This window comes from Micropterus dolomieu, linkage group LG22, assembly GCF_021292245.1.
Source record: "Micropterus dolomieu isolate WLL.071019.BEF.003 ecotype Adirondacks linkage group LG22, ASM2129224v1, whole genome shotgun sequence".
NCBI lineage: Eukaryota > Metazoa > Chordata > Actinopteri > Centrarchiformes > Centrarchidae > Micropterus > Micropterus dolomieu.
In genome coordinates this window covers 15,049,808-15,073,776 of record NC_060171.1, presented here as the reverse complement: position 1 = coordinate 15,073,776, position 23,969 = coordinate 15,049,808, and the positions used below count along the sequence as shown (strand labels likewise).

Below are 23,969 nucleotides of genomic sequence, written 5' to 3'. Positions count from 1 at the left end.
TTCTTTCAGAGCCAAAGCCAACACCTGTCTGATTCCAACACCAACAATCTGGTCGATCACTTCAATCATATCTGCTTGTCGTCACTAAATATTACTGCTCCTCTAAAGGTTAGGCCTGCGTATAAAGCTAGTAAGCAACCCTGGATAAATGACAGCATTCGCAGCCTAAAAAGGGAATGCAGGAAAGCAGAGCACAGATGGAAAAAATCTAGTCTCCAAGTCCATTACCTCAGTCTGAAGGATTTATTAATTAACTACAATAACATGGTTAAGGATGCGAGAACACACAATTCTTCTGAACTCATTACTACACATAAACACAACCCCAGGTTTCTGTTTAAGACTGTGGATCAGCTGGTAAACCCAACCCCTCCTTGTGCCTCAGCTGGAAGTAATGATTACTGTGAATTGTTTTTATCTTATTTTACCAATAAGGTGGTGTCAATCAGAGCCTCTACTACCCCCGCGGCCTCTTACTCAGAGGTTCCTCACCAGCAACAAGAGAGTTTTAACCAGTTTTATCCCATCGACTTGTCTGAGCTTTTAAAAACAGTATCACAAATGAGAGTGTCCTCCAGCCCACTTGATGTAATACCTACAAAGTTTTTACTGAAAGTAATAGATTCTGTTGGGCCCCATTTGATCTCTGTTTTCAACAGCTCCCTATCTACTGGTTGTGTCCCTGATTATTTTAAATGGCTTGCGTAAACCCACTTTTAAAGAAATCTGGTTTAGATCCCTCCCTCCCACATAATTTTAGACTTGAATTTCAAAACATTTATTGCAAAGATTCTAGAAAGAATTGTGTCCAAACAGCTGCTCACTGTACTGGAAAATAACAAAATATTTGAAAAGTTTCAATCTGGTTTCAGGAAGTACCACAGCACTGAGACTGCCCTGCTTAAAGTCACCAATGACCTTTTAATGTCTGCTGATGAAGGCATGTGCTCAGTCCTGGTACTCCTGGACCTTAGCGCTTCTTTTGACACCATCATGTTAGACAGACTGAGGCACTGGGTGGGGATCTCTGGTACTGCCCTAGAATGGTTTTCATCCTACCTGTCAAATAGGAAGTTTTGCGTGTCTGTAAACAACTATGTCTCTTTGTTCTGTCCAGTTAAATATGGTGTGCCTCAGGGGTCGGTCTTAGGACCCATTTTGTTTTCCTTGTATCTGCTTCCCCTGGACATATTATCCATAAACATGGCATTTCTTTTCATATTTATGCTGATGACACACAAATATACTTGCCTGTCAGATCCACAGACCCTGGAATGCTGAGTTCACTTAACAACTGCCTTTGTGAAGTTAAAAAATGGATGTCAAATAATTTCCTCCAGCTGAACTCAGACAAAACAGAAATCCTGGTCGTCATCGGGTCCCAGCAGATGGCAAAACAAATACTGCCATCTGCTGGTTCCCTAGTAAATCACATTAAGCCTGTGGCAAAGAATCTTGGTGTTTGGTTTGATAGTAATTTAAATTTCGAGCAGCACACCACAAAGCTTGTTCAATCATGTTTTTATCAACTTAGAAATATAGCAAAAATTCGATCTGTTAACTTTTAAGGACACCGAGACCGAGATTATTGCAACAGCCTTTTCACCTGTTTAACTCAAAAACTCAGCTGCCAGGCTTTTAACCAGAACAAAGAAATATGACCACATTACTCCTATTTTAGCTTCATTACACTGGCTCCCAGTATGTTTTAGAATTGACTTTAAAATTCTATTGATCACTTTTAAAGCTCTTCATGGCCTCTTGCCTTGTTATATTTCTGAACTTTTAGTCCCATACACACCAGCACGTACCTTGAGATCCTCGGGCAGAGGTCTGTTGTCTGTTCCAGAGTCTCGACTGAAAACTAAAGGGGACAGAGCGTTTGCAGTCAGGGCCCGGAACAGCCTGCCCGAGGAAATCAGGTCAGCTGAGTCAGTGAACTCTTTTAAGTCCCTTCTTAAAACATACTTTTATAGGAGAGCCTTTCCTGATCTTATTTGACTTTATTTTATCCCTTTTATTTTATTCTATTTTACTAATTTTATATTTATCTTAATCGTGTATTTTAGTATTTTTTCTTTATCTTGTATTGTTTTTGTATTATTGTTTTTTGGGTATTATTGTCTTTACACTTGTTAAAGCATTTTGTAACTTGTTTTTGAAAAGTGCTCTACAAATAAAGATTATTATTATTATTATTTAAAAATATATTACCGTAGCATCCTCTCCAGCATAGTGGTTGATGACTCGAAACCCGCCTGGGTGCCTTTTGGCCCACTGCGTGATGTTGTAAACCTTTCTATCGATTACAAGCCACTGGTCATTCCTGTTGCAGTGGCTCTGCACCTCCACCCAGGTGTAAACCCCACCGGCTCGCCCGCTGCCCGGCTCTCCTGGCTCCGTCAGCTGGCCTCCACCACCCATCCTCGCTGCTGTCTCTGGCCTGGGTCCACCTGCACACACTAAAAGATCCAGTCAGCCACAAATTTTGACACCTGGATGTAAAAATGGTCTGTTTGACGCTCCTATGCCAAGCCGGGGGGAGCAGCATTCAGGGGAAGAGGGTTTTAAACCTGTTGCTCTCTTTACTTTAACCACCCAGCTGATTGTAACACAAGTGAAGAAAGACAAAGAGCAGAGCGACATCTTCACTAATAATTGATGATGAAATCCGACAACCAGGATGCTCCTACTGAAGCGGGCAGCGGATTTTCATTTATGGAGTTTGCATCCTTTGTCTGTATCGACATGAACCATGAATGAAAATACCAAGTGATTATTCTCCTATAGGCCTAATTATATTCTGGTAATAATCTATATTTAGCCTGTATGGGCGTTTTTGACGATTGATGTTCCTAGCAGCTGTAAGCAATACGTCGCCTCATCTTAATATAGGCTAGGCTACGTGTTACAAATAGGACACACGCCAACCCTATTGAACCACAAACAGTCTATCGAATAACGTTCACTTCCTGTGTATCGATTCATTCACGATAGCGGGTTTCACGCTGTCCAGCCTGCAGGCCCGCTGCATGAAGATGAGAAATATTTCAAACTTACAGTATCCAGATTGTGGCTACTCTCCCCGGGTTTCAGACACAATAACAGACCGGCTCCCTTTGTGTGCTCCCGTTTCGTTCAGATCCATTTTAAATGGTCAACATCCCAAATTTCATCCTCTCCTCTTCCCCCCAATATGTTCACGGACTCATTCACCCACTCATTCAGTAAATTCCGAGCCGATCATTCGAGGGTTTCTGGACCAATCGGCGCACAGTATATCCTGGAGCACTGGCGGATGTGCGGTAGGCTCAATAAGCAGCCCGTCTGAATGCGCTCAGTCGGAAAGAGTGTGCACGTCGCTTTTACACTATTCTGCATTATACACAGATGTGGGAGAAACAAGGATCTTTTACTTGAGTAGAAGCAGCGATAGGCCTACTATTTGCAAAAGTACTCTGTTACAGGTACAATACTCCCGTAAAGTGCCTTTCAACGATCACAATACTCACACATGGTGGTCTTAATTTCCCATTCGCTTTAGCCTATATCTTGTCATACATAGTAGACACTTAAGTCGGATATTAGCTGAGCTCCCACACATTAAAAGCATAATAAAAGATAATAATAAAAGAAAATTATGGGCCAATATTTCATAATCCAAGCCACAAAGCGCTTTGGAGGCTCATTTGTGCCATCAGCCAACAGGGTCCACAGCACTCTTGATTATAGCCTATTTTTGACTTAGCCTATTTGATTGTAAATAGACTAACTGTTATCATATATTGATTGTATATAGTGTGTGTATATCTAAGCAGAATGTTACTGATTCTACTTTTATTCTGTTCTCTTATAGGCCTAATACTCCTGCTGTGTCAACCTGAATTTCCCCTATGGGGGATTAATAAAGGTAACGTTATATCTTCTATGCCTATCTATCTTCTATCTATCTTAGCATAAACCATAACATAGCCTATGTCCACCCTGTCATGTAAATATTTGAAATTATAAATACATGAAATATTTGATGCAAACCATCTGTTTTTAAAGAAACAAAATTAGCACATCTTTTTTTTATTTGAAGAAAACTGTGATAATTCAATGGAGTTTTTTATTTGCCCCCCCCCCAACCCCCATTTAATGTGAGGGGGTGGACACTTAAAGCATAGCCTAACACACAAAGCATGACAGAAGAGAGCCTAAGTCCCTCCCCTTACGGTGGACCACCATGGGACCTAACTTCAGAAAAAATATGTACGGTGGTCAATGGCAATAGACAACAAATTTCTTGATCCCGTTTGAATTGTGCTCCGAATTACACATATGATGATGGTCAATTTAAAATATACCTTTAAGTAAATACCTTAAGTAAAGAAAGTTGCAGTTTGATGTAAGTACTGTAAGTATAAGACTGTGAAAATACATAATTACAAAGACCACAAACCCAAATGTCGCATATATGACGTTGTAACTTTTTCTCTCAATGACTGAAGCTAATGTTATTGAAATTAACGTCAAAGACCTTCCATGTGTATATGATGTGATAAAAGGACTCAGAGTCGTTGGATTAAACACATCAGGTGAGATATATTTCTGCGTGGAACAACAAAGCTAAGTTAACTAGCTAGCAGCAACCAATCAATAAACGTTAGTTAGCATTACCACGCTAACATGCTGGTGACGTATATTGTGCGAGATGAGAGATGTAGTTCATTGAATGGTATTCAGTGTGTGGATGTGTTCTGCAGTGTTTAGTTGAGTAAATACCGCACAAAGCGTTTTTTTAATCAACCGGCATAACAATGGCAACATAACAATATATGGGTTGTCCCAGAAGCCACCGAGCACAAAACGTGATGATGTTTATCTCGACCGCTAGGTCCACGCATAGTTGTTAAATAAAAAAAAGCCGTTAAAAAAAGAGGTGCCAAGTGTCAACGTAGTAATCAGTATACGTTATGTGTTAATATTTACTATACTATACTTTTATATTATTAATATAGTATATTTATACTATAATTCCTGCAAATACTTATTTATAATAGCCTAATGATAATAATAAGGCAATGTTTCAATTCATACCACTGTTGTGTCTATGAAGATTCTCAGTCATCCAGGTCATAGTTATCCAACGAAGGTTAAAATCAAGGGCAACTGGACTTGGTTGAAGATATCCAGGCCAATGTGCACCGCTTTAGGGGTAACCGGTCGACATGCATATAATCAATAACTTTAGGCACATACCCTGGTTGGGGTAAGAGAAATATACTTCAGGGGGCTGTCAGGAATAGCTAGCTAGCTACGGTTAGCTCCCCCAGGCCCAGTCACACAGACCACTGCAGCCAACACAGCAGACGTGTCCAGCAACAGCTGATAATGTTCGTACCGCTGTTATTCTGTAAATAAATTCTCAGTAATGTTAAGTTTTAACCTAAATCGAGACACATCTGGCTCGTGATGCAGCATTACAGAATATTCTTGGTTTGTGAAACTTAAAATCACTTTGGAAGAAATAAAATATACAACAGTTGTATGAATTGAAACATTGCCTTATTATTATCATTGGGCTATTATAAATAAGTATTTGCAGGAATTATAGTATAAATATACTATATTAATAATATATAAGTATAGTATAGTAAATATTAACACATAACATACACTGATTACTACGTTGACACTTGACACCTCTTTTTTTAATGGCTTTTTTTTATTTAACAACTATGTGTGGACCGAGCGGTCGAGATAAACTTCCGTCACGTTTGTCTGGTTTTTATATACAGTCTATGTTTTGTCTGCGGGCTGCAGCTGGACCCTTCTCCTCTATTGGGTGGAAGTTTTGCGCTTCAGTTAGCATATTAGCTTACAATAAAATTTGACTAGCTTACCAGCTAGTCTGGTTATTGAAGAGAATTAGGTAGAGTTTAATTTACATATTTTGAAAATCTTGTGTTCTAATCACTTACAGTATATTTTATGCTGATAGGGTGGACATATTAAGCTTTGGCAAAACAAGAAACTCATACATGGTAAATGTTTCAACTGCTCACCTCAGTAGCTGAATTTCCCGCCACTGAAGAGACAAAAAAACTGTAGTCACTGGCCTTTTCTTAAAGGAGCGGATTCCCCAAAATGACAGGCACGCTCTTCTTCACTATTAAATAAAAATGTGTTTTTTATTACCAAATCATAAGTGCACACAAGTTGAGTAATCTCCTATATCACGAAATATTAATATATAAAAACAAAATTTAAAATTCTTATGATTTGACAATTACTCTCACTGAAATTGAATGAGCAGTGCATTACTGGTAGCCAGCTAGGCTGTGCAGTAACAAACGCTTACTCCCCGACGCCTGAAGAAACATGCTAGTGAGCGCTCATGGGTTTTAGACTCCTTGTTAGCGTGCCCGCCTCCCACACCTGAGGTTGCGAGTTTGAGTCCAGACTGTGCAGTACAACCTCAGAGCCGGTTGCAGTGGTGCCTGACCCAGATGGGAGCAATGATGGGAGGTTTAGAGGGGTGAGTGTAACGGTAGCCAGCTGGGCTGTGCAGTAAGAAAACTTCAGATGCTAGCGCCCATGGATTTTAGCCTACTCATTAGCATGTCCACCTCCCACGCCTGAGGTCCGAATTAGAGCCAGTCAGACTGTACAGTACAACCTTGGGGTCAGTTACACATAGCAAAATAGTACGCATCCTCTTATACAAAACAAAACAAAAACCTACCTAAAGGCACTCAGTGATATTGGCTCTATAAGTAAAAGCCATGCTTTTAAAATCTACATAGCCTAAGTAGCCAGCGTCAAAATATATATATATATATATAATATATATAATATATAAGTGAAAGTAGGCTACTCATTATGCCCATTTCAGAATCATATTATATTACTTGATTATAATTAGTGATCTGTGAGAATCACTAATGTTGCAGCTGGTAAAGGTGGGGCTATACTGAACTACTTATAGGATGAATTAACCTGGTGATTGGAACAGAGTTTCTTCCTTGTGTAAGCTTTTATAATTTGCCCAAAACATGATACATTTCTGTCATACTGAAGATGTTACCTATCCATTTGAGGAGGAAAGAAGGTTATATCTTATACCAAAGGGTTGTGGTATACCTTTTTGTTTAAAGTGAGCATATTGGTAACATCTGGGTGACTGGCAGCAGTGCTCTGATATGGTAAGAGATCAAGGCTAAACTCAGTTTTTGGTTTAGCTTGGTTAGTGTGGTAAACTTAGTTTTTTTGCTAGCTGTTTCTGCTAGCTGGCTAGACTAGCTGGCAAAAGTAGTAAGCTAGTCCATGAACATTTTTGTGGTTGATTAGGGGTCCACACACATGAAGAGGGAACCACTAATCTAGTAATGAAAGCAGTTTAGCACTGTCCTAATCACCCAAAATCATGATAATATAATAATAAAAACAACCTAATTCCAAAAACAGAAACATGATAACACATTTTTACTGATTTTGTCACATTATATTCATGTTTTCATCAGAGGTTTGTGTAATATATTAGCTATTGTAATTTTATGACTGTATGATAAAAATGAGTTAAAGGTTATGTAATTTACTTACCTCATGCTATGCAGGGTCAACCTTCTGTTATTTGCCACGTCCATCTTTATGATGTCACACCAATCAAGACATGCACTTTTTTTATAATGTGATTTCACAACTAGGGCTCAGCAAAAAAGTTTTTCTTTTCCCTCATAAGGCGAAAAAAGAAACCCTGTTTAGTTATACTGTCATTGACATTATGTCTCAATCACCCTTAATTCAACCTACTGCTGGGAAGCTTAATCTATAACAATGCATCATCATTTATTAGTTGATTTAATTTTTGTGTTAATAATCTGAATCTGCATAGTAACTACTAACGAATGTTGTCAAATAAATGTAGTGGAGTAAAAAGTAAAATATTTCCCTCTAAAATGTGGTGGATTATTATATTAAATAGCAGCAAATGGAAATACTAATGTAAAGTACAAGTATCTCAAAATTGTACTTAAGTACAGTACTAAAGTAAATGCGTGCTACTTATTTGTTTATTTTTGTTACTGGTGCGTATGGGTGCAGGAAGCACATAGGTGAACTCGCAAGGACAGGTGGAGGTGACTGGGAGCGGGATAAAACACTGTGTTTGACCTTGGTATTAGAATAAACTGTTTTTTGCAAGCAACAGGAGTTGTCTGTTTGAGGTACAGGCATCCAGACTAGCTGTTACCCAGTATAGCAATCACTTAATAGCTTTGAGTAGCTTTGGTCAGGACATCCACACTGATTATATATTAACATACACTTCTGGATATAATGATATAACTGGGCATTATCATAGAATATTCAGTATGGTTGTAGTTGTAGTCCTGTGGAGTTATTACACAAATATACACACAAATCTGAATTTAATAGTTTGAATTCATAATGCAAACTTGTATACTAAATTTAGAATTATATTTTACCGATTGAAATTGAATCTAATGTTTTGAAATTGAATTTAACTCGTATTGCTTTCAACTTGTGAGTATTATTTCATTTTTGGTGCAGTTTCAAATTCAGTTTAAAAAAATCAGTTTCAAGGGTCCGGGGCCTTGTTGATGAGGCCAACTGCAGATGGAAAAAAAGTTCTTTTGGGAGAGTGTCAGTTTGTGTCCGGGGTGGAAGGGGCCAGCCACAATCATTCTTGCTCACCTCAGAGTCCTAGAGGTGTACAGGTCCTAGAGGGATGGTAGATTGCAGCCAGTCACCTTCTCTGTAGAGCAATTATGCTACAGTCTGCCCTTGCCCTTGGCAGTGACAATGGCCTGCTTCACTGGTGATGGAGGAGGTGAGGATTGACTCAATGATGGCTGTGTGGTGCAACATCATTGTCTTTCGTAGGTTAAACTTCTTCAGCTGCCGCAGGAAGTACATCCTCTGTTGTGCTTTCTTGTTGAGGGAGCTGATGTTCAGTTCCCACTTGAGGTCCTGTGTGATAACGGTGCCCAGAAAGTGGAAGGACTCCACATTGTCAACTGTGGAGTCACACAGGGTGTTGGGATTGGGTGGGGCTAGGCTCTTTCTGAAATCCACAAGCATCTGCACTGTCTTAAGAGCACTGAGTTCCATTGTTTTGACTGCACCAGGCAGACTCATCACCACAGATAAGCCCAAAGAGGGTGGTGTCACCTGCAAACTTCAGGAGCTTGACGGACTGGTGACTGGAGGTAGATCTTTTGGTGTACAGGGGGAAAAAATACACAGTACAGAATGCAGCCTTAAGAGGAGCCGGTGCTGATGGTCCGGGAGTCAGATACATATTTTTCCAGCTTCACATACTGCCTCCTGTCAAACAGGAAGTCTGTGATCCCCTTGCAGGTGCAGTCGGGCATGCTCGCTAGGATAGCTTGTCCTGCAGCAGATCTGGGATGATGGTGTTAAAGGCGGACTGAGATCCACAAACAGGATCTTTTTTTTCTTTGACTTGGTTGATATATTTTGTGTTCCCCACATTTTTGACACATCAAATTGCTATTTGCATATACTTTACAAGAAAAGAGGCAAATATTTACTAAAAAATCAAAAAGTAGTTTGTTTTTTAATTTTTCAAAGACTTATCCTGCTATCTACCAGCACATGATTGTTGTTGCTGTGCTTGGGGAATTTCTTGTTTCAAGGCAAATATTTACTATTTAATATTATGTTCGTTTTTCTCAATCGCTCTGGCACAAAAGTTGAATGACTATTAAACTCTGTCAAACTATATGTCTATTTATATGAACATTAGGTCAGTTGTTCACATGACTATAGTAATTAATAATTGCTTTAGCACAAAATGCACTGAGTAAGGCTTGCAGATCAAAATACTCAGCATTTGTTTGCTATTGAATCATATTTCTCTCAAATGAAATTTATACACATGTTCATTGTGTAAATCACTACATGCTAATTAGAGGGATGAACAATCACAATAACATTTACTCTATATTGCCAGGGTAAGACTCAATGTTACAGCTGTTTAATGTGGAGCATGCAGGAGAGACATGGGCAAGAGCCTGCCCGTGCAAGGCTGGTCAGAGAGTGCTGCCTAAAGTATAGTGTGTGCCATAGCTGACATCAATACTATTCAGCACCCTAAAAATACAATGTTAGCAATTGGACATTATTACATAGTGGGTAACTATCACACTTTCAGAGTACACTGTCATTTGACAAGATGTCATGTGCATTTTGACTGTCTTGGTCAATGATAAAGGAACATTTTGTTTTGATTACAATTATTTATTCATTGATAGATTTATTTACATTTGGAACATGAGTTAATTCTTTTGACTGAGTGATCACCTTTTGGAGGTCAAATAGAGGGTGTGAGGATTGTACTTAAAGTTTTGACAATTGTAAGTTTGTTTCAGTAAATGTGCCACATCGATGGAGAAATTTTAACATGTTTGGGGAAAACATATATATAAGAATCTTAAATGTATTTTCTGTGTCAAAGCAATCATCATATTTGTAAAATGTTGTTTGGCATTTTTCTTATGCTTTCTTCTTATTATTAACAACTAAATCCTCAAGAACAGACACATTATATTATAAAGTTGGTCTGTTGCAGATCCCTCTGCTACCAGCAGATGGTGCAGATGTGTTCCTTTAATCACACACCTTCTTTGTCCTCATTTAACCCGAGAATGAAAAAGAAGATGTCATTACAGTCTCATGTTACACCCAGACATACAGTACATGCAACAATGTCATATAATCTTAATGTATTGTTTCATTGTTAACGATTTGCTCTTTGGTACATGATGAAAAATGGCCATTAATGTCAACATTTGTTTGAGTTTGTTTTTTATTGTCTGTATTTCCATATGTGTCCCATGCTGGCTGGCTGGGTCATGCAGTGCTTCATCTGCATTCAACACATTCACCTCAGCAGTCACATCCATTCATCGCTCGAGGTCTCTGTCTGTCTGTCTACTGCTTACAGTCCATTGTGTCATTTGAGGGTCGTTTCAATGCGATGTAGAAATTTGCAAATCAGCTCTTTTGGTCCTCAGCATATCAGACAGGATTATCCTCAAGCAGCATGCGGCCTGTCTCCCTGTTTGTCCGCTTCTTCTGCCACAGCTCATCAGGCTGACAGAAGCGCTGCACATCTGACCCCAGCAGCTTTTCCAGGCTTTTCCTCAGTATCACGACCAAACTAAACAGGCTGTCATTCAGGAAAGCTGTCCGCTATTGTCAAGTATTCAATAAAGTCAGGTGGAGAGCAAGCAAGTATTTTTAGCACAATTTTGAGGTACTGGTACTTTACTTGAGTATTTCCATTTTGGGAAACTTTCCACTCTCTTTCATTTCAGATGGAAATATTGTATTTTTTCCTCCACAACATTTATCCAGTGGCTGAAACTTTCTGGTTGCTCTTTTAAGATTAAGATTTTTCATTTAAAACATATGATAACCTCATCAAACATGATGCATTGCTGCATATTAAAGTAACCAACAGTACATAAAGTAGTTTCAGTATAAGCCCTACGTAACTGATGATATACTACTTTTAACACATTAATAATTTTAGAAGAGATACTTATTTACAATGAGTACTTTGACCTTAGATATGAAAATATGTATTGCTGCCAGTAATAAACAGGGCCAGAGAAGGTTTAAATAAAAACAGCAGTAATTACAATGCTAAAAATACTGCATTTCAAGTAAATCTGTATTCAGAAGTAGTTTTACTTTACTTAAAACTGCATAATTGAATTATTATTACTGATGCATTATTTTGCATGCAGCACTGAAATGGTGAAGGTGGTCAAAGTCTACAATGCTGTATATGTTGTGTCGGTAAAATCTTATTCTGCAAAAATAAAATCCAAATACATTTAGAGGCGTAAAAAGTAGTCCTTAAAATTTTACTTACTTATACTAGTACAGAATTTGATTTTATTCAACCATTTTTTACTATACTCTCAGCATGCAGTCAAAATGGGGTATTTTGACATTGTTGTAAGTAGGATGTGATTACTCCTCTACTGGAGTTAGAAGTTAGCTTGTGCTGTAGCTGCTGTAGCCCTTTTATTTAAAACTTGCTCTGGGCTCATTCACATTTTTGAGCTATTTTGAGCCACAGTGTATGAAAATATTTCAGTCGTGTAACATTCATTTCAATCTGAACTGCATTTTAGTGGGTTTTAATCGATCTATCTATTTATCTATCTGAGGTGGAGAGTAATTAAACCGTTACTTGGTTGTTGGCATTTGGAGACTTTTACTTCTGCACGTTTATTTGATGACTCTTTGCAGATCAGTCATTTAACATAAATTTTACATTGGTCTCAGGTTGGACACTGTGAGAGTTGGCAGTTTGTTATTATTGTGTCAAAGCAGAAAGTCATATTGAGTTCTGTCGTCACAGCTTTTTATTGGTCTATAAAACCTGCAGAATGTCTGTAGTGTTTAATGCAAACGACAACTAAAGTTACAAGCTTTGGACTGTCCATGAGACTGTGTTGTGATTACTGGCATTTTACAATGTTTTATATATCACTCTGCTATGAGTCAAAGTCCTGCATTCAAAATGTTACTTCACTAAAAGTATGTAAGTATCAGCAGCAAAATGTACTTTTTCAATTGACTCTAGTCCAAAGTTACATGACATGGAACAAAAACAACATATGCAATACAATAATAATGACAAAACAATGACACATGGCAGGAATAGTGTGCATAACACACATTCCTTAAACACAGGTAAAACATTCTTCAGGATCGGTCTGTACTAAAATTAATTTCAGCACACTGTAACAGTGTGACAGTTTAAATAGCACTTTGCAAGCAGTGCAAGTACTTTCCCGTCTTGTTATCTCCGCCAAGCAAGATTTTGGTCATGTGTGCATGCACTTTTATGAATGTATGCTCAAGGACCTCTCCTGGTTGTAGTGATTCACGATTATTGAAAAGCCCATTTATTTTTTGAGCATATTGTAAAGCTTAGACTTAATCTTTTCAGCAGTATTCACCATTTTACGAAGGTATTTCAGGCAATCAGCTATGCTAAAAACAAGGCTAACCTATCTGTTGCAGGCCACGTTTTGGCCTTTGTCCTGGCTCAAAAACAGACATTCATAGAAAAGTTTGTTCTCATCTTGAACAGAAAAATAGATTAATTTCATATCAGAGGTGATATGGTGGAATGATCCACTAAAGTTAGGCACAAACACCAGTTTGTGTTATATTCACCACCATCTTGACTGTAAGGGAGGGAGAATGCAGTAAGATTGGTGTGTTGCAACAAAATAAACAATATTGTTCAGAGGTTTGGACTTGTCTTATTGGTTCCTTATGAAGTCTATACAATTAGGTGAACCCAGGACGCTCGGTTACAATACCATTATACTATTCTATGCATCCTAAAGAAAACTGAGACTATACTTTATTAAAAACTTTGCACACATCTAGGCATATATATGAAAACTTAGACTGCACTATAATATACAAAAAAACCCATTCTCTGATTTATCATATACATATGCAGTACATGCATGTATGAGATTTTTGTTTAATAGGCCTACTACTATTACTAGTACTACCACCACCACCACTACTACTACTACTACTACTACTACTACTATTACTAATAATAATAATAATAATAATAATAATAATTGAGACATGTAAGATATTAATACTAGTAACTCAGAAAAGGGGGGAAAGGGTTGTGTGCATGATGTAGCCTATTTATGTGTGAATACCATGAATACAGAAGGGCACTGTGTGTATAGGCCTTTAAATGCACAAAAAAAGGAAAAAAGAATAAATAAATAAATAAATAAAACAAATTAAAAGGTAGGTTACATGTACCTACGCATATTAGCCTATTTCATGTTTATGTTTGACTCTGAAAATGCAGGGTTTTTTTGAAAAATGTTTTGAAACATGTGTTAAAGCACGCGAGCGATAAGACAGAAAGTACATTTTTTTCATATACTACTTTTAATAATCGCAGTAACACACGAAGACACACACACACACACACACACACACACACACTGACCATGTGATGTGAATGCCCCCTGTTCCGGTTACAGAGGGAGAGAGGGTGGGAGGCAGCACTTCAATGTAAACCTTCTCAGTGATGGAAAGCAGCGGCCAACATCAGAAGCAGAGTCACTCACTCGGTCTGCGCTGCAGTTTCTCAAAATGTGCTGTGCAATTTTCTTTCTCCAGCGCGGATTGAAACTCCGGGAGACCTCGGCCTGTAATGGGTAGCAGCTGCATTAACTAGTGGACACTCTTCTATTAACTGTTTTTCTTTGCCGCCGGCCAGGTCACCGAGCTGCGCACGCACTGTGGGCTTATCCACCGACACCTGGCAGGAAGAGTGACGGTAAACTGACTATTTAGTGTCCTAAAGTGGCGCATTTTCGGCCTGTTCTGAAAGAGAGACTGGATCACGTGAACAGGTGACCTCGAAGCTGCACGTTATCTGTCTCTTAAAATCCTCCGGGTTTAAGAGGAGAAGAAAGGGTAAGGACTGCAAGTTCAATTTCAGCTCAAAATACAGCTGCACCTTTTCAAGCTCAACTACCAGCAGCATTATTACTATTATTATTACTATTACTACTACTACTATTGTTACTATTACGCCACAGCTTATTATTTTCTGCTCGTGTATTCTAATGAAGGGACAAAGAGACACCTGACAAACATGGCTGCACAAGTGCTAATTGGCCCAGACCATGATGCTGTTTGCAGCCAAAACAGCAGCAGCTCCCAGGCTGAGGGTTAACTTGTCACAGACACTACCTCATCAAATGACTCTGTCCTGACTCACATAGAAGTCAGGGGCTGCAGGCCACAGCATGGGCAACTCCTCCAGGAAGGGAGGGGGAGACGAAGAAGATGAGGGGGGCAAGGATGGCGAGGAGGTGGAAATCACAGAGAAGAAGAAAGAAGAGGAGGAGGTGGAGGAAGAGCTTCCGCTGGGGGTGGAGGAGTTGTTTGAGAGTGGGGATCCCGTGCTGGACTTGAGCTACCGTAAATTCAAGCGGTTGCCTTCACGTGTTTGTGGACTGATGCATCTGGAGAAGCTGTATGTCTGTGGGAACAGGCTGCGCACTCTGCCGGACAGCATCTCCCAGCTGCAAGGTCTGCGGATACTCGCCCTCGACTTCAACAAGATGGAGGAAGTTCCTCAGGCCGTCTGCCAGCTCACCAACCTCACTCGCCTGTACCTGGGCAGCAACCGGCTGATGAACCTCCCGCCTGAGCTGAGTAACCTGCAGAGTCTGCGCTGCCTGTGGGTGGAGAGCAACTACTTCCAGAGATTTCCACGGGAGCTCTATGACCTGCCCCACCTTAAGTCCCTGCAGATGGGGGACAACCGGCTAAAGACGCTGCCCCCTGACCTCTGCCGCATGACGGCTTTAAGGGGATTGTGGCTCTACGCAAACCGCTTTGAAATCTTCCCCAAAGTCCTGCTGCACATGGAGGGCTTGGAGATACTAGACATGGACCGCAACAAGATATCAGAGTTTCCCAGCCTGAAGCGTCTCCGAGCCATGCGCCTGTTCTCCTACGACCACAACCCAGTGAAAGCCCCTCCAAAAGTTGGCGATGAGGTGCTTGTTGTTGGGGAGGGTGCTGCGGAGTTCTTGGAGGTGCGTGAGGCCAGGAAGGAGAGACTACGAAAGGCCGCGGAGAAAGAGGCCGAGGAGTTGGCTCTGGCAGGAGAGGAGCCAGTGATTCACGGCATCCTGAAGAACAGCAGCTCCAACTCAAAACAAGCAACAAACGGAGATGTGGCAACTTTAGGGGACACGGATGTTAAGGAAGAAGCAAAGGAGGAAGAGGAGGAGGGGGAAGAGGAGGATGTGGAGCTGCCAGTCACTGAGTATGACGGAGCTGAGCTAGAATATGACGAGCAGGGGGTTGAATATGAGACAGAGGAGCTGATATATGAGGGAGATGGTTTTGAATATGAGGGAGAGGAGCTTCAGTATGAAAGAGCTCAAATGGACTATGAGTATGAGGAACTGGAAGACACGGGGAGGCAAGATGAAGGGGCATGAAAATCCCCTCATACATCCGGACTGATCTGTAGGCAGGTGGAGGTGGATGACGGAAAATCCACACAAACACACTGATAGAAGCTGACACAAGGCGAGTGTGCTGCTAGTTCCCAATCTATTGTTAACTGTGAAAATAAATTAGCATTGAGGCATTATGAAACTATAAACTGACAGCACCTGTGACATCTCAATCGGCTGCAAATGACACATCAGAGCAGGACTCAGGTGGTGTTTGTGTGTGTGCGTGTGAGTGTGTGTGTGTGTGTGTGTGTGGCTGTTTTAAATTAGGGGTTGTTTTCTGAGTGTACACAGGAGACCAAGTCTTCCATTATTAAATATTAACTCAGCTGATGAAGTCAGTGTCAATCATTTATGGGAAAATGTCTTAATTGGGAACCAGTGAAATCACCAGCTACTGTTTACATGACTGACACAATGTAGTATTTCCACACATCATGGCCAGTGTCTGTTTTATGTGCCTGCCAGTGCACCTCGGCTCGCCTCGTTGCTATTTTTATAAACTGAGAACCATGTGCGCATGTAAGTGTGTGTATTGTATTTAGATTTACAAAATATTTATGACATGCTAAACACAACCCCCCCAACCCTTGTCAGTGTTGTGTAAGCAATCCTGTGAGTGTCAGTGCCAAGACAGCAAGGGAGATGAGCAGGATTATTAGAGGGATGAATAGCTGGGGTGCCTCACCATAAAAGGTAAGTCCATAGGGAGGCTCCAAACATGAAATAGACTCAAGAGAAATCAAGCAGGAGATCTTTCATTCAGATTTTTTTTTTTAAAACGAAGCCCCCTGCAGTTCAGAGACTCAAGTCCGTCATGACCTTTGTATACTCCGTTTTGTCTGTGACTACACCTTTTCTACTCTCTGCCTCTAACATGAAGCAGGGCCGGCCCTTGTTCTCCTCTCATCTCTGCACTCATTATTCATGTGGGGCTCGTATGTAATCCAATCGCCTTTCCCTCCACGTAGCTTTTTCTCACATCTCATTGAAAGAGTGAAATATTTATCCCAATGCTGAAATATTTATACTTGTTCTCATGTGGCAGCATGTCTGTGCTTTGATGTCAGTCGCAGAACAGACTCAGACTGATGATTGGTTTTCTTAAATGTCTAAATGTCAACCACAAGAATCCCCCTTGTTGACCGATAAAACCACAGAGATTACATATATGTCAGGATTTGTGTTACGTCTAGGGCTGCTCTCTTAATCTGCAGTGTATTTTCTAGATTAATAAATTGATTGATCTATAGAAAATTGGCAGTCACAATTTACCAGAACACAAGTTGATGTCTTCAAATTGCTTGTTTTGTTCGACCAACAGTCTAAACCCCAAAGATATTCAGTTTCAATCATAGAAAACAAAAAAAGTGTCACATCTTTACATTTGAGAGGTTGGGACCAGCCAATTTGTGTAATTTATGCTCAATTCTTTTTTCAAAATTGTCAACTGTTTTTCTTGATTAGTAGATTCATTGTTTTGTCCATAAAATGTCAGAAAACAGCAAAAATGCTCATTGCAGTTTCCCAAACATTTTGTCGGACATACTTAGTTGATGTAGCTAATTATCATATAAGACAGAGAAAAGCATAAAATTCCTCACCCTGGCTGGAACTAGTGAATATTTGGCATTTTTGCTTAAACAAGACTGAAAGTGTGCAGACACGCTAGTGGCTGTGTGAGACACTTCCTAATGAAATCCTAATGTTAGCATGGCAACATACTCATAGTAAATGTGCAATCATGCTGATGTTTAGCAGGTGTAGGCTAATGTTTAACTTGTTAGCATTTACATTTCTTCATTTAGCTTTTAAGCGACTTACAACTGCTATATATGGAGCAACTAGGGTTTAAGTGTCTTGCTAAGGGAAACAAGTTTGTGGATGTGTCACAGTGGGGAGTTGAACCATGTCTCTTGTCCACTGCCCCGTCATCACGCCTGTTAGCATGCTAACATTTGCAAATTCCATCGTTGAGATATTTCAGTCCAGACAAAAGTGGTGGGCTGACCAATAGACCAATATTGCAATCCCTAGAGCAGCTAGCACGGCTACAATTTCCATAAAGCATATAATTACACTGTTCACCTGAGGAAGCGGTATAAGCAGTTTATTAAAAATGGTCCACTCTCTATACTTTGCTGACACTAACAATTCTTTGCAGATACTAGCGTGGTTTAATGTATCTCTTGTTTTGACACAGCAATCTTGTGTTTATTTGACTTGTGTTGATAATGTAAAACCACTGCAGTTTCTGACAGTCGGCCCACAGTTGGTGTTTAGTATGGAGCTACAGTATAACGTAGCACATAATGTGATGCTTTTGGAAACTTAATCCACCTCCTCGGTCGGCGCTCTGCTTCTCATTCCACAGCTGTGGGTGGCAAAACAGTTTGAGATACAGCAGACGTCGATGGGAATTGGTACCATACTCAGTCTAAGTGTAATCATTTTGCTCATTAGTTTACACTCCTCTCATTCTCTGTAGGTCAGTGACAGCGAGGCAGTCAAAGACAAAGCATCATCTCCTTCACTCCCTCTTTAGATCTCACATGACTCACTTCACACAACCGTCTGATGGCAGCTTTTCAACTCACACAAAAAGGCCTTCACAAAGAGATGAAAATTAGCTGTATTTTTTGACAGGACTATTGTAAAACAGCTCAGACGGGGAAGTGATTAAGGTTTTCAGGATGCGATTAAAAGGAAATACTGCAACAGTTCTTACTCACACATCCAGTTTTTATTTCTACACAAACTATTTTAGAGTAAAGTAAACCAGAGCACTGTGTTAACGTGAAATGTTATTTTTGTGATGAGGCCGTGCAGGTACCAACGCAGGTGTGTGAAGGTCTAGCCTCTAAAGATGAACCTGTGAAATTAAAAAAGGGTCGTGAGTCAAAGGATGTATGAATGAACTTCATGTGTGGAGCTTGTTTATGTACCTGTCCATGTCTCGACGATTGTAGCAGATTGTAGCCGTTGTCCATTTTTACACCGATGATCCCTGTGCAAGCGTGGCCAGATTTCAACTTTACATATTCATTCTGATGACAGAACCTGGAAAATAATAAGTTTCTTTAACTGGCGATTTGTCAATTAAAGAAGTGCTTCGTTAATATCCTGTAATGTTTTATCCCAGCTTTTTAATCTTGAAAAAGCTTGAATCTGAAAGTATTAAACAGACTTACATGCTCTTGTAATGTGTAGTGAAGTGTGAACAAACAAAAGGTGCATTAGGGAAAGTCTGGTTGTTTGGAGCGTTGAGAAGAAACCCTGTGGGCTCCTAGAAAACGCAACAACAGTATCAACAGATAATAGCTCCAAACACAGATGTAATATTTATTCAAGGAAAAAAAACAAAACCTTTTTTCCAATGGTCTTTTCAGTCGGTGTATTATTTTTAGTGTGGGGTGATGGCAGAAGGGAGGCCTAGAAGAGCAGATGGAAGGATGTTCAAGTTAAAGTGATTTAAGATCTACGACAGCTGACGGGGAGGGGGTCAACACTCACCGAGCAGGCCAAGGGAGCGATGGCACCTTGAGTGAATCTTGTTTCTCGAGCAGAGTGGCTACACAGGCTCGATCCTGCCTCAGTGCCCTCAAACACAAACGCAGAGAGACACTGTTAAACCTTACGGATAATGGAAAATAATATTGCATCCTTTCAAAAGAGAAGTCAAAGTGAGAGAAATTCTGTGGGTCAACCTGCAGAAATGACGGCTGAATGAAGTCACTTTTCATCACTGAGCTGTGAGTCTGGTGAGGTTCAACCTGAACATCAGGGAAAGACCAAAAAAAACGTGAAAGTAGACATTGCGGGGGGTTTGCAGACCACACACAAGAAATAACGTGTGTACTTGCTGTATGTTTACATAAGTGAAAATAGACTACCAACAGTGTCTATTTTTACAAGAAATACTATTTACAATACTTACCATGCAACTTTTTTTCTCCTGAAATGTGTTTAGTTGAAGGTCTGTTCCCTCAGTGAAACCACTTTCTCCTTTTGGACCCACAGTCACATAGTTCTGGGACACTACAACAGTGTAAATGTATCATTTACAAACACCATCAAGTCATGAGAAGTCGGAAGACAAAATGACGATTTTTTCAGTTTTTGTCTCTTCTATATCATGAATTGCTGTATGGCATGTCTTTGAACTTAAAATTCACATAAACTTGGGTCTTAAGCCTCAGCAGGTGGAGGCTTTATTTTATCTGTTGGTATGAGACGATGAGGCACAAACAATCTTTGGTATTCTGTCTGGCAGAGACATATTCATAAAGGGAGATAATGAGACATTTACTCAGTATTTCAGTACACGGGTGTTGTTCTCTGAAGGTGTTGCTACCTTCTCCTTCTCAGTCACAGTTTTCGGATGATTCCTCAGCTGATAGAAGCCGCTCTCTTTGGGTTTGTTAACGAGGTTCGGCAAACACCCTGAACAGTCAGACCGGATGTGAGGCTGGTAGTGTCGTTTAGTTTGAGACATGAAGCTGTCAGATAACAGGAGTCTGTGGACAGAAACAACATGGATGTGTTTGCTTGTCTCTTATGAATTCTTATGACTGAGAGACTTGTCAATTCACCCAAATTACAAAAATCTACTTGCTTCCATTGCCTATACTATAGTGGTATCTAGCTTTAGTGTTATTTGCCTAGTTTGTGAGATGAGGTCCAAAACAGCACAAATGATTAAGATTTATTTCTGCCTCCTTTATAACAGGGACCATTTCTTTGGTAGAAAGTAGTTCCAATGGATAGTATCAAGAAGTTACAGAAAATTCTGTACATTATCTCAGTTAACAGGGACATTGTTTCTGGAAAGAAAAAAATATGTTGAATTAATTGAATCTTACAATAAGACAAGCACCACAAATGAACTTTTATTTTTAATAGATGTACATTTCAAAAGCCCTGCACACCCATGGTAAATTCACACAGGTGATTTTAATCATTTTGATTGATTAGACCTCTTCTCAAAAGTGTGTTAGCTTAGTTGACTGACATTTCGTTGTACTCTCCTGCTAGCTTTGTTGCACCTGTCAAGGCTGGACAAATATCACCTCTGAACACCGGCCTTTTTATCATAGTAGATATATTGAAAGAAAAGTGTAGAGTGTAGAAAAGGCACAGGTGTTGCTATTTACATCCACAATGGTTCTGTTGTATTCAAGCATCCCAGTGAGCCAGCGACAGTGAGCCAGCATGCACAATACCAGGAAACTGAAGCAGCTAAATGGATTTCAGCCAGCAGTCATTTTATTATTTACACCTGTGCTTTTCGTACTGTGCCATGTCAAAATATCTTGAACGAAAAAGTCATGTCGCTTAATTCCCTGCATCGCTCCACCCACCTTGAACCTGTGCAGAGGTATAATAATCATCCAGAAGAACTGAAAACACCTGTATGGGTATGAATGCAGTTTGAAAAGTGAGCGAAACTAAACTGCATTGCCAGACTTTGTGGCTGATTGGGATAAGTTACAATTTTTGCTTGCTTAGAGTGGTAGCTCCATCAAACTTCCACCTGATTAGGAGTCTAATCAGCGAGGCTAGTTGAAAACACCTGCGTACTATAGACTAAAAATCAATTGGCAAGCATCTGCGTTTAATCTTTACAGTCAAAGCCTGCAGAGCACGAGTCTCCACCGGCTCTGGCACTTACCCAAACTGAGGGTTGTCAATGTGGTCCAGACTGGGCCTATAAAATATGGCGGGTCTCTGGTTTGCTGTGAAGCCTGTCCCACTGGGATGTCCGAGGTGAGAAGTGAAGTTCACAGTGCCTGCATCTAAAACAGTCACACAAACATTGTCCATCAGAATCGAATCAGTATGAAAAAAGTTATTTCTGTTTAAACTGAGGCTTTTTGACTATACATCCTCTAATGTGAAACATTGTAGACTGTGTTGCTGCTCAGTCGTCCCCTGCTGCCTGTTGCTCCAACAGTCGGCATGACTATCCTCCTCTGCTCAGCCGTCTGTGACTGCTATAATGGAAACCTTCACTGGCAACAGTGATGGATTGCACAAATCCTCTGGGCACGTGTGCAGCGCTGTAACCACAAATAAAAGCAGCAAACAAGGTGTTTTTAGGTTTGACAGGTTTTCCAACAGAACTCAAAGCTGAAAAAGTGATTACAGAGTATGGCAGATAATGATTCAATAAGTTATGCCTTTATCAAATGCTTTTTAATTGAGGAGAAATGTTTTGAGTAACAGCAACACTGCAGTGCAGTTATAGAGATGTTTATTTACACCAGATCTAAATAAATTACCCCAGAAAAGAAGCCACAGCAGAGGAAAGGCTTGACTTACTCCCCAGACGTACCTGTAACTCCAGGTTGTTTGTTCACCTCTCTTGTCTTGTGGTGGTTTTGTAGGTAAACAGGCCTCTGTTGCTAGGAGATTCTGCACAAGGGCAGCAACAAGAGTGACTCTAGAGTGAAAGGTTGGCTGCCTAATATCAGGTAATGTTTCTACTGTATATCAGGTCTATGCTTTATTACTTTTGCAAGTCATTCATTACAAAACAACTATTAGACTTATAGACTATTGGATACAACACTAGACCAGTGGTCTAGAGGCTGAATCAGACTGTTCCAAATGTGTTTTTATTTAAACTGATTATTAACTGGTTGTTATCTAACACTATTTTTTCATAAAAGTACTGTTGCAATAATATTTTTCATATAAGACATAATGTCATTGGATGTGTTGGCTTGGTCTCTTTTCAGTAGGGTTTCTGTTTAAGTTTATATTTGTACTTTGAGTGGCAGAAACTGGACGTTTAAACCACATTTAAACTTCTCTGCTCTCACGCTAACTCATTTTCACACACTCTCAAAGACAGTTATAGCTGACTCAGGTTGGTACTGTACTCGGCCTGCCCTGCAGTTATTATAAGTACCCACTGGTAACTGCAGCAGTAAACCCTGGGTCCTTGTTATAATTGCAGGTTTATTACCACAAGGACTAATAATATAAATATTAACAACATTAACACTGTATATTGCGCTATATTACAATTATTACAATCATATTTACTACAATTTATATTATACTATATCACAGTATTCATTTCACCTTCTATTATTATACATACATTTTATGAAAAAGTATCGTATTAGTATTATTGTTGCAACACTATCATTCGTCATTTCTAAGCAGTAGCTGTATAAACATATACATGAATGTGTGCTTATAACACATTTGAATGTAGTTACAAGGCCAATATAAGGGTATTTTAAGTGTTTTCATTTTATATTGTCATTCATGATTTGTTTATATACCAGCATCATGTTATGAATGCTTCACAGGAGGAGTTAAAGTTATTGACAACTACATCATTAAACACTTAAACATCATATATCTGCATACTACATTATAGTGTGTTATATATATATTCATTAAATGTTAAATTCTTAGAAATGCTAAATAGGTAATTAAGTGTTACCATCATTGTGTAGTGGGTATACCACGCATCCTCCTCACCAGAGTGCATAATTTCTCTGTGTGTACACTGGATGGCAGTGTGATGCCACAGTGGCTCTGACTTCAGTCTAGCTCAGGAAAAGATGTAAGGTTATGTAAAAAATGATGGATGGCTTGAAATTTGCATGACATCTTGATAAAAATGTCCATCCCAGACAGGGAGGTATCATCCACTGCTGTGAACAGGGAGAAAATGTCCAGACACCATCTATGCATCTGTACACATACATCTACATGAACATCTCAGTTGAATCTGGAGGGTATTCAGCTCCTGGTGTATTTAGGACAGCAGGAAAAACAGTCTTAGCTTAACGTCAGTGCCATTTTTCCAGGCGCAGACATGGATACATATTCTTACTAATTAACCCACAAATAGGAAGATCTGTCTCTTAA

The 23,969-nt window shown here is 39.7% G+C and overlaps 3 protein-coding genes across 5 annotated transcripts in view; 1 reads left to right on the top strand and 2 right to left on the bottom strand.

Annotated features, from left to right (window-relative positions):
- Positions 1–14,061, bottom strand: part of fads2 (fatty acid desaturase 2) — a 39,309-nt gene extending 25,248 nt beyond the window's left edge. Inside the window, exons 1-2 of one of the 3 annotated variants that reach the window (XM_046037349.1) lie at positions 14,045–14,061; positions 2,215–2,462 (exon numbers count right to left, since the gene is read on the bottom strand). In XM_046037349.1, coding sequence (XP_045893305.1) covers positions 2,215–2,424 — 210 coding nt within the window. In that variant the 5' untranslated portion in view covers positions 2,425–2,462; positions 14,045–14,061. Of the gene's footprint in view, positions 1–2,214; positions 2,463–3,060; positions 3,199–14,044 lie in introns of those variants that run through there. The other 2 variants (XM_046037348.1, XM_046037350.1) reach the window with 2 other exon arrangements.
- A 42-nt stretch (positions 14,062–14,103) lies between these two features.
- LOC123961725 (leucine-rich repeat-containing protein 10B) lies at positions 14,104–16,409 on the top strand. Its single transcript, XM_046037352.1, has 2 exons — positions 14,104–14,517; positions 14,676–16,409. The coding sequence occupies exon 2, from the start codon at positions 14,853–14,855 to the stop codon at positions 16,059–16,061; it is 1,209 nt and encodes a 402-aa protein (XP_045893308.1). The 5' UTR covers positions 14,104–14,517; positions 14,676–14,852; the 3' UTR covers positions 16,062–16,409.
- Positions 16,410–18,803: 2,394 nt separating this feature from the next.
- ppp1r32 (protein phosphatase 1, regulatory subunit 32) lies at positions 18,804–22,454 on the bottom strand. The gene is given in 12 exon segments (XM_046037354.1): positions 18,804–18,951; positions 19,025–19,139; positions 19,271–19,365; positions 19,446–19,511; positions 19,593–19,679; positions 19,787–19,852; positions 20,017–20,127; positions 20,310–20,345; positions 20,434–20,596; positions 21,751–21,874; positions 21,958–22,138; positions 22,361–22,454. Coding segments are annotated over 11 exon segments (957 nt in total). The 5' UTR covers positions 22,040–22,138; positions 22,361–22,454; the 3' UTR covers positions 18,804–18,939.
- Between the last annotated feature and the right edge of the window lie 1,515 nt (positions 22,455–23,969).

What these genes read in the sequence shown, in the direction of transcription:
- LOC123961725 (XM_046037352.1), top strand. Translation starts at nt 14,853, where the DNA reads ATGGGCAACTCCTCCAGGAAGGGAGGGGGAGACGAAGAAGATGAGGGG.